The 10,552-nt window shown below is 47.4% G+C and overlaps 1 protein-coding gene across 1 annotated transcript in view; it reads right to left on the bottom strand.

Annotated features, from left to right (window-relative positions):
- LOC122542285 (desumoylating isopeptidase 1-like) overlaps positions 1-6,637 on the bottom strand; it is a 15,140-nt gene extending 8,503 nt beyond the window's left edge. The window contains exon 1 of the mRNA XM_043679877.1: positions 6,433-6,637. Within this exon, the coding sequence (XP_043535812.1) occupies positions 6,433-6,517 (85 nt within the window). The 5' untranslated portion in view covers positions 6,518-6,637. The remainder of the gene's footprint in view (positions 1-6,432) is intronic.
- Positions 6,638-10,552: the final 3,915 nt, after the last annotated feature.

Below are 10,552 nucleotides of genomic sequence, written 5' to 3'. Positions count from 1 at the left end.
GGCTGGTACAATTACAGCATTTAAGAGGCATTTGGATGGGTATATGAATAGGAAGGGTTTGGAGGGATATGGGCCAGGTGCTGGCAGGTGGGACTAGATTGGGTTGGGATATCTGGTCAGCATGGACGGGTTGGACCGAAGGGTCTGTTTCCATGCTGTACATCTCTATGACTCTAAGAAGAAAGAGCTGACTCTGAATATTTTTGAGAGTTTTAAAATCAATTGTAATTTGTCATACCTTTATTTTGAAATTTATAGTTCAAAGGCAAAGATGCAGAAGTCCAGAGAAGAAGGACCTGTGATTAGTTAATACAATTTCAATTAAAGGGACTACCACTAGACCCATAGGCTCCAGTTCAAACTCCACCTGTTTGAGAGGCATGTAATCACATCCTGACCAAGTTGATTAGAAATACAAGTAGATCCACTCGAAGTGCAGTGGTCATCCCTGAACAAGGCAGCCCAAGTTGAAGACCCCAACTTCTTCATATATGTAATAATATCTGAGCAGCGTGATGTACAAAATAAAATAAATAAAGTAGACCCAGCTCGGGCTCTTATGGCACAATGGTTGTGTCCCTACCTTTGGGCCAAGAGGCCCAGGATCAAATCCCATTCTGTTCCAGAGGTATGTGATAGCTCTGGAACAGTTTAATTAAAAAGAAATAAAAGCAAAACCAGTGGTGTCGCTACCTCAGGGTCAGAATGCCTGCGTTAACGCCTCACCTGCCCCAGAAATATGTTATAACATTTCTGAACAGGTCGATTTGAAAACAAGCTCCTTGGATGCTGCCTGAACTGCTGTGCTCTTCCAGCACCACTAATACAAAACAGACTCAGCCCACTGAAACCATTTTGACTTTGCCCTCTTCTGTAATGTTAAAAGATTAATGAGAATCTCTCTCTGGACATTAATATTAAAGAGTTAAACTGCACTGAGTGAACATTCTGGAAGTGGGTGGCGATGACAGTCAAGCAGGAATGCAGATGACCCCCACTCCAATGAGAGTCATTTACTACTAACCTCCTACTATTACCAAATTAAACTCTCATTCAATCTCTTCCATTCAGAAATGCTTTCTAGCTATCCCCCGAAGCTAGGACACCTCACACCTACATTGTCTTGGGGAAATCGCTGAGTCAGGAAAGAGTCTGCACAGCGATTCCCCAAGATTAGGGCATTTATATTATCTTGATATCATCCTCGCATTGTACCTGGGGTAACATGTGACTGTGAGGGAGTGAATGGGGGGTTGTCTTGAGTGGCATGTGACTATGAAGGAGCGGCCAGAGCATCTGTAAGCATGGCCAACTGACCTGCATAAAGGGGATGTGTTTTCCTTGTTTCGGGCCTCACTGACTCGACTCGGCATACCTGCAAAGAGGGTCAAAGGGGGTCACCTAGCTGGTACACGCTTTAATAAACTAACTGTTTGCAGAAGTTGGTGAGAGAGTGAATTGCATCACGTGTGTGAAACTTCAGGAAAAATACCTAACACTTTTCCACCCTCCACCTCCTCCTCCATCTCCATCCCCTCCACCCCACCCCCAATATACTTGTGTCTGCATTGCCCATAATGGAGGCTGCATGTAAATTTCTAATCAGCAACATGGGCGATTTACTGGTGGCATTGGTAAAGAAAAAGTCACAGTGATTTAGTGGTGGGAAAGCCGTTCAGTTGTGTGGCAGTGGGCGGCATGGTGGCACAGTGGTTAGCACTGCTGCCTCACAGCACCAGAGACCTGGGTTCAATTCCGCCTCAGGTGACTGACTGTGTGGAGTTTGCACATTCTCCCCGTGTCTGCATGGGTTTCCTCCGGGTGCTCCGGTTTCCTCCCACAGTCCAAAAACGTGCGGGTTAGGTGAATTGGCTATGCTAAATTGCCCGTAGTGTTAGGTGAAGGGGTAAATATAGGGGAATGGGTGTGGGTGAGTTGCGCTTTGGCGGGTTGGTGTGGACTTGCTGGGCCGAAAGGCCTGTTTCCACACTGTAAGCAATCTAATCTAAAACAGACCTGGTTAGCCACTTGCCGCTCCCCCTACCTCACTTTTGATGGTTTGCATTGCTCTTAATGGGCTTTACATGCAAATATCCACTTGGCTACATAGTGACTTGACATGGGGAGCGGGGAGTGAAAACCAACATTCAGATGTTGCAAGAGCACTTCTGGATATAAAGAGAAACACAAACAGACCCAGGATGGTTCTTGTTAATGGTCAATCTAACATCGGTTGTGGGAAAATACTGAAGTCCATTATAAAATATTTAATAGCATAGCACTTGGAAAACAGTAACAAGATCACTGTGAACATGGATCCACAAAAGGAAAACCAGGCTCAACAAATCTACTAGAATTTTTCTTGGTTATAATTAGTAGAGTTGATGATGGTGTTGGGGGATAGGGGCATTGGATGCGGTTTACTTGGATTTTCAGAAAGCGTTCAGCTAAGGTCCCACAGAAGAGATCAGAATATAAAATTAAAGTGCATGGAATTGGGGCCAGGCATAGATAGAGAACTGGCTTCCAGATAGGAAGCAGAATAGGAATAGGCAGAAGCAAAGAATAGAAGTTGAGGCCTGGGCAGATTCGCCCTCAGTTGTACATTGAATGGCCTCCGAGGCTTGAGGGGCCAAATGACCACTCCTGCTCCTATTTATGTTGTACACACATGAAGGGAATTGTAAAGCATGGAACCAGAGTAACTCAAGTCATGGCCACCAATGTTAATGCATTTTTGACTGAAAATGCACAAGAATCTAGAATCAGGAAAACAGATATGAGGCTGGACTAAATTACAGAATTAGGTCAGGTGAGTTATGAGGCAGGTGGGTCTTGAAATCAGGGATGCTCATTTTAAAATTAAGACTGGGTGCCAATTTTGACCAGTGAGCAGAAAGAGACGATAGAGGAGTAGGATTTTCTGAGAGTTAATGACAGGCAGAGCTTTGGATGACATCACGTTTACAGAGATTAGAATGTGGGAGACCAGGAAGAGTGCACTGCAATAGTGGAGTATGAGCTAACAAAGGTTTCAGTAACAGACAAGCAATGCAATTCAAGAAATACAAATAGGTGACATTTAGGTGGCTGATGCACCCCAGGTTGGTTACTGTAAAGGTAGCAAAGTCAGAAAAATGTAACTTCTGCTATCTTGAAATGCACAGCTTCTCTAACATCCTTATCCGTTCAGGACACTTGTCTAGATTCAGATAGCCTGTAACCATTACATCGGATTGTTTGAGATGAGCTTCCATAAAAGTGGCTCTTACTGTCTATTTCCATCTTGTCCGAGCTTCAGCTAATCTGCTACTGAAATCCTCACCTGTTTGGTTCTTTCAACTCGACTGCAGTATTCCATTGCCCCCTTGCCAGCCACTCAACTACACTCTCGACTCAAGCTCATGCTGTTCCTGTACCCAAATTCACACCAAATCTCTCAACACTTGTGCTCACTCTTCAACCACTTCCACGTCAAATAATGTTTAGATTTTAAAATTATTTTCAATACCTCCATGTCCACACCCTTCTGACTAATTTCACCAGCTCCAGAGTGCCAAGGATATTTACTCTAATCCTTGTTCTTGTGTGCCACTTATTTAATCGCTCCACCATTCCTGCGTGGCCCTCAGCTCTGGAATGCTCTCCATTGGTGTGCAGCACAGTGGCACAGTGGTTAGCACTGCTGCCTCACAGCGCCAGGGACCCAGGTTCAATTCCACCCTCAGGTAACTGTGTGTGGAGTTTGCACATTCTCCCCGTGTCTGCGTGGGTTTCCTCCCACAGTCCAAAGACGTGCAGGTTAGGTGGATTGACCATGCCAAGTTGTCCATTGTGTCCAGGGATGTACAGGCTAGGTGGGTTAGCCACGGGAGATACAAGCTTACAGGGATAGAGTGGGATGCTCTTTGGAGGGTTAGTTGGACTTAATAGGCCAAATGGCCTGCTTCCACACTGTAGGAATATGATGTAAATACACCTTGCGACTGAAATTGCTGAGTTACTGTCAAGTTTTGGCAATGGACGTCCTGGTTGGAATGACAACACTTATCTGCCTACTTCCCCATCTCATCTGGAAAAATGAGAATGCAAGGAAGACAGAATACTACAAACAATAACAAGGGAGATATGACAAAACCTTCCTGTTGCTATTTGTCATTTAAATTGACTTGCCCACAATGACTTTTTTTGAATGCCACTGGTTGTATTACCCATTCTAATTGGCCAGAGGATGGTGGAGAGTCAAACAAATCACTATTGATATGGAATCATGTGTCAGCCAGACTAATTAAAGATAGCAGGTTTCCTTCTGTAAAGGTCACGAGTGAAACAGATGGATTTTCTTTGATATTTGATAGTGTCAGATGGTCACCGTTAGGTGAGTTTTTCACTGAATTCGAATTTCACCATCTATCATGGTGTATTTAACCCCATGCTCATCAAACATTAATCTGGGGTTCTGAATTCAGATCTGTGACAGATTTGGAAAGATTGAACTTGGAGATTAGAACTTCACGGCATTGAATTTACAACCTCTTAATACGAATGCTCTCTTTTCGAGACCAAATGCAAGCACTGATCAAGGAAAATAAACCAAACTTTGCTCGTGTCAGTGCTCAGAATGCATTTGGCCAATGGCCCTTCACAATCATTATGACTAGTCAGGATCTTCTGAAGACAGAAAATCGAAAAAGTTCAAAGGCTGTGGGATAATGAGTCAGCAATTTGTAGGCCTAAATGTCAGATCACCAGCAAAATGCAAGAATAGAATTCAGATTTTTTTTCAAAAAACAGTGCAATGGAAAATCCAATTCAGTCCCTTGAATCTGTTACACTGACTTTGAAGGAAGTAATCATGAATTGGAGGTGCCGGTGTTGGACTGGGGTGTACAAAGTTAAAAATCACACAACACCAGGTTATAATCCAACAGGTTTAATTGGAAGCGTTGCTCCGAAAGCTAGTGTGCTTCCAATTAAATCTATTGGACTATAACCTGGTGTTGTGTGATTTTTAATCAAGGAAGTAATGGATGATCTGCAACCCACATGTACTTGCGTTTTCCTCAGAGAGGAACATGGGAGTAGGAAGAGCAGGCCTTCAGCTTCAGGGGCTGCACAGCATTCAACAAGATAATGACGAAGCTTCTACATCAACACAATTTTTCCCATGGTTAACAAAAATCAATCTCATTTCAATTTATTTGTAAAGCATCAGCTTCAGAAGAGATCCAACCCTCCCACAGGAGCCACTCTTCTCATGTGGAAGTGCTTGTACCAGTGAGGGATGAAAACACAATCCACTAGCGTTTTCAAGACTAGTTCAAAAGATGTAAAGTGGGATTTTAGGAACTTTTTTTTAACAAGAGCTGGCACAGGCATGGTGGGCAGAATAGTCTGATTCAGCTCTCAAACAGCTGAAAGCAATTTACAGATAACTACAGAGATTGTAGTCAACAGCAAGGACAAAGAGAGCATCATCTCAATCCAGAAATAAGAAAAAAGACAAACAGCTTTGGACTGCCATGGTCAAGAGCGGAATATCAGTTAGGACAAACAGCTGTTCCTCTTGTCATGTATTGTTACTGAACACAATGTCTATATTGTATACACAAGTCAGCTGCAAACACTCAGGCAAGGAAATTGTAAATTGGTCACACAAGTCACCTTCCACCCTTGAATCTCTGGAGTGGTGCCTCAAAGGCCATCTCCAAGCTTGTGTTCCAGTTCTGCTCATAACATAACAGAAAACTGGATTTTTGGGTCAGGCACAGGAGGATTTTGTTCCCTTGTGTGTGATTTTATTAAGATAGAAAAGTAGGCCAAAGATTTGTTTCTGGTCCCTAAAGTGCACCTATACAAGCCAGAAACTTCCAGAATTAAGCAAAACAGTTCAAACCAAGAGTCTTCATCAAGGCACTGGCTCTTCTGTTACCCTCTTCAGATAAAACCATTTCAAAATTCAGCCTTTCAGGAAAACTACTAGCAGCTGGAGGCCAAACCAAAGTTGCTGGATAACCTTGACTTTCAAAGAGGTAAAAAGTGCTGGAAGTCGAGCAGGAATTCAGAAAAGACAAAATTAAACACCAGAAATGGGATAAGTGAATTTTCAAAAGGTACCAAAGACATTAATATTGCCATGCAAGAATTATTAGTTTCAATTCAAAATCATGACAACATGATTTGAAAACAAGTTACAACATCAAATTTAAATCCATTTCACCAACTTATCCATCGCCTCCTACAAAACTCCCTCAGTAATGCAAGGCTTAACTTTGCAGTCGGTATGAATATTTAATAAAATAAGGTGGAACATTTCACAGTCTTGGAAAAAAGTTGCGGCCTAGTAAAGGTTACCCGATCCCCGACCTCGAGTTGCCGCTGCTGCCCGCCTTGCCACCCTCATCTCCCCGGCAACCATTTTACTCAGCTCACCGAGCATGATCGGGCTAAACTGTCGGGCCAGCCCCCGGGAAAGGTCGTAGACGTAAAGTTTGACGGGATGTGGTGGCGTGTCCATGTCAGCAACGTGTTTCTTTCCTGTTCTTCGGTACCGGGCTCTCGACGGCCGCTTACCGCGCGCGCACCGACACCCAACCGCCCGCCTCAGAGGGGTCCCCCCAAATGAGGCAATTCTCACCACCCCTCAGACCGCGCCGCCCCCCCCCTCAGCGTCGTCACAAACCGTCCCGCTCCGCCCCGCCCCCTCGGTTGACAGCTCCACCCCCAGAACCTCAGGCCAGCAGACCTCGCCCCTACTAGAACGTCACTCGCAGTGACACCCCCTTCCCCTCAGACCCGCCCCCAAAACATGCACGTTCCAGAGACCCCGCCCACCACCAACATTACTGACAGTGTTAAAAATCACACATCAGGTTATAGTCCAACAGGTTGATTAGGAAGCACTAGCTTTCTCAGTGCTGCTCCTTCACCAGTAACTAATGGAATAGGATCATATTTATAGCAAAAAATCACAGTTAACTACACTGATGCTATTTGGATTAAAGAGATGCACAGCATGGAATCAGACCCTTCGGTCCAACCCGTCCATGCTGACCAGTTAGGACCTAACCTAACCTAGTCCCATTTGCCAGCGCATGGCCCACATCCCTCTAAAACCTTCCTATTCATTTACCCATCCAGATGCCTTATAACTGTTGTAATTGTACCAGCCTCCACTACTTTCTCAGGCAGCTCATTTCATACACGCACAGCCCTCTGTACGAAAAAAATGCCCCTCAGGTCCGTTTTAAATCTTTCCCCACTCACCCTAAACCTATGCTCTCTAGTTCTGGACTCCCTCACCCCGGGAAAAGACATTGAACAAACCTCGATTGCTGTTATGTCTTTCATCTTTGGAACACAGACAAACTCTTAACCTCACACCTTTAATGCACTCTCTGAGCTGAGATGACACCCTTGTTTTTATAAAACCTTAAGTTATCTCGGGAAAATGGGTCGGTCTGGGTAGTTGGGCTTGTGGATCCTGGGGAGCATGTAGAACCAGGCAGTGCGAGGAGACCACCGGAGGCAATGAGGGCACAGACAATCTGAGTGATTTTAGCCTGATGGGTCGCGGTGAAGTCAAGGGGGAGGGAGGATGTGGTGCCAGAGAGTTGGCGTTCAGCGTCTGCGATAAAGCCTTTGTCAGCAGGTTTGACGGTGAAACGGGGATTGGTGTGGAGAGAGTGGAGCGCTGCACGTTTGGAGGGGGTGAGGTTGGAGTGGGTGAGGATGGTGGAGAAATTGAGGTGGCCAATGTCACTTCGGCAGTCAGCAATGAAGAGGTCTAGGGTGGGCATGAGGCCGGCAGGGGATGACCAAGTGGAGGAGGAAGGTTGGAGGTGGGAGAAAGGGTCCTCAGAGGGAGATTTGTCAAAGAAGAAGACACAAGGGCAGAGGTGGCAGAAGAGGAGCTCCACGTTGTGGCGGGTGTGGAATTTGTTGAGGTGGGAGCTCAGGGGCATGAACGTGAGCCCTTTCCTGAGGATGGACCGTTCGGCCTCATCCCCGCGTTTGAGGTCAGGGGAGGATAATGAATATGCGTCAAAGCTCCGTGGAGGGTTTTGGGGGGTCCCAAGGAATCTGAAGGATGTATCCCTCTTTGACATTCAGTCCCGCCTCCAAATCTCTAACCCCGCCTTCCAAACCATAGCTCCGCCCATCGGCTCCGAGCCGCGTGCCAAATCTGACATCTCTGCCCCGCCCCTTTATTATGCAGCCACGTGCTCAACCCAATATTTTCGCCTGTCAAGCCCAATTCCCACCTCTAAGTCTTTAGCCACACCTCCGTGTTTCTAGCCCCGCCCCTGTGTCTCGAGTACCGCCCCATTAACCAGGGGCTCGCTCCAGTATCTCTGCTCCCGTCCCACATTCCCCAGCCCCGCCCATGTGCCACGAGCCCCGCTCCGCTCCAGTATCTCTTGATCCGCCTTAGTGTCTCCAGCTCCGCCCCAGTGGTTCCAGCTCCGCCCCAGTGCCTGTAGCTCCACCCCAGTGTCTCCAGCTCCGCCCCAGTGCCTGTAGCTCCGCCCCAATACCTGAAGCTCCGCCCCAGTGCCTGTAGCTCCGCCCAGTGCCTGAAGCTCCGCCCCAGTGTCTCCAGCCCCGCTCCTGTGTCTCGAGCCCCGTCCCAGTACCTTTAGCCCCGCCCCGATTTCTAGCCCCGCCCTGCGCCGCTCTCCCCGCTCCGGGAACCGTGGCCAGGCCCGTTCTCTAGCCCCGCCCACCGCGTCTCGAGCCCCGCCCCGAGCCTCTAGCCCCGCCCCTGCGCTCTGGTCCCGCCCTTCACTAAAAGCAGGAAGTGTGGCTGCTGGGAATGTGAAATAAAACCAGAAAGTGCTGGAGAAGCTCAGCAGCGCTGGCTGCATCTGTGGAGAGAGAAACAGAGGTAATTTTATCAGGCCCTGAATTTGACAAAACCTGTTTGGGAACACTTGTTCTGATGAACCATCAACTCTGCTTCTCTCTCCACAGGTGCTGCCTGACCTGCTGAGTTTCTCCAACAATTTCCGTTTTAGCTCCTGATTTCCAGCATCCCTTGTTTTTCTTTGTTAGGATTATGGGATCAGCCATGATCCTATTGAATGGCCGAACAGCCTGCTTCCTGTTGCTATTTCTTACGGAATCCATACCTCCCGGCTCAGAGGCAGGGGCACTACCACAGTGCCACAAAGGCCCTCAGGCTCTGCACTGTAGCCTATCCAGTTTGATCCAATGGTGACCCTAGCTGGTCTTTGACCTCAAGTTAACTTTTCTGCCCTGTTCCCCTAGATCTGAAGCAACCATATTAGAAAATGATGGTTATTTTTACTAATAAACATGAATTAATCACGGCGTTTCATGCAATTAGTGACCAAAATGTGCTGTGCACCAAACCAACAATGGAATAGACTTGAGAAACTGGCACCATACCTCCATCTGATGGCTACAAATGCAATTACATATCATCGCCAGTGACAGGAGGCGAGAGAGAGGCAGGGAAAACTGTCCCAGCTCCAGGAAAGTATGCAGAACCTGCTCCTGCTGCAGACGATGGGGGTCGGTGTCACGGAGGACCTCAAGGAGGTGAAGGGCCAACAAGCCTCGCTCTTTGCCTCGGAGGCCTCCAAGATAATCTTCCGATCCAGGGTCCGCTCGGTGGAGCAGGATGAAACGTGCTCACATTTCTTCTTTCAGAAGGTGCACAAAGAGAGCTCTGTGCTCAGCAGCCTGAAGGATGAAGATGGCTCGATAACGTCATCTCAGGCTGACATCATGAGGATCAGTAAATCCTTCTACGCCAGTCTGTATGACGCGAAGCCGACCGACAGCGCGGCCTCCCAGTCGTTCCTGTCCTCTATCACGGAGGTCTTAGACGACAGAACACGGGAGAGGCTGGACCAGCCGCTATCTCTGGACAAGCTGACCAAGGCCCTCGAGTCCTTCAAAAAGAATAAAACTCCCGGAAGCGACAGCTTACCGGTCGAGCTCTATTCCGCTCTGCGGGACTTGATTGGCCAGGACCTGCTGGAGGTGTATGTCAGTATGCTTCGGGCAGGTACCATGAATGAATCCATGAGGAAAGGCATCATCACCCTCATCTACAAGCAGAAGGGGGAGAGGGAGGAACTCAAAAATTGGAGACCAATCTCACTGTTAAACACAGACTACAAAATCTTGTCAAAGGTCATCGCCAACCGGGTCAGGTCTGCTAGGATCGATGATCCACCCTGACCAAACCCGTGCTGTACCGCTGAGAGTCTCGCACTCCTCGGGGATACGATCGCCTACGTGCAGGACAGAGGGTTGGACACCTGCCTGATCAGCCTGGACCAGGAGAAAGCCTTTGACAGGATATCACACACGTATATGAGAGATGTTCTCTCCAAAATGGGCTTTGGGGAGGGAATCTGCAATTGGATCAGACTGCACTACACCAACATTGTCAGTGCAGTCTCAATCAACGGGTGGGAATCAGATAGCTTCCCAGTCAGATCTGGAGTCAGGCAGGGCTGCCCCCTCACTCCTGCCTTGTTTGTGTGCTGCATACAGCCATTTGCCGAGTCCATCAGGA

This window comes from Chiloscyllium plagiosum, chromosome 39 (assembly GCF_004010195.1).
Source record: "Chiloscyllium plagiosum isolate BGI_BamShark_2017 chromosome 39, ASM401019v2, whole genome shotgun sequence".
Lineage (NCBI taxonomy): Eukaryota > Metazoa > Chordata > Chondrichthyes > Orectolobiformes > Hemiscylliidae > Chiloscyllium > Chiloscyllium plagiosum.
The sequence above is the reverse complement of the archived record's forward strand: the minus strand, read 5'-3'. Positions and strand labels throughout refer to the sequence as shown.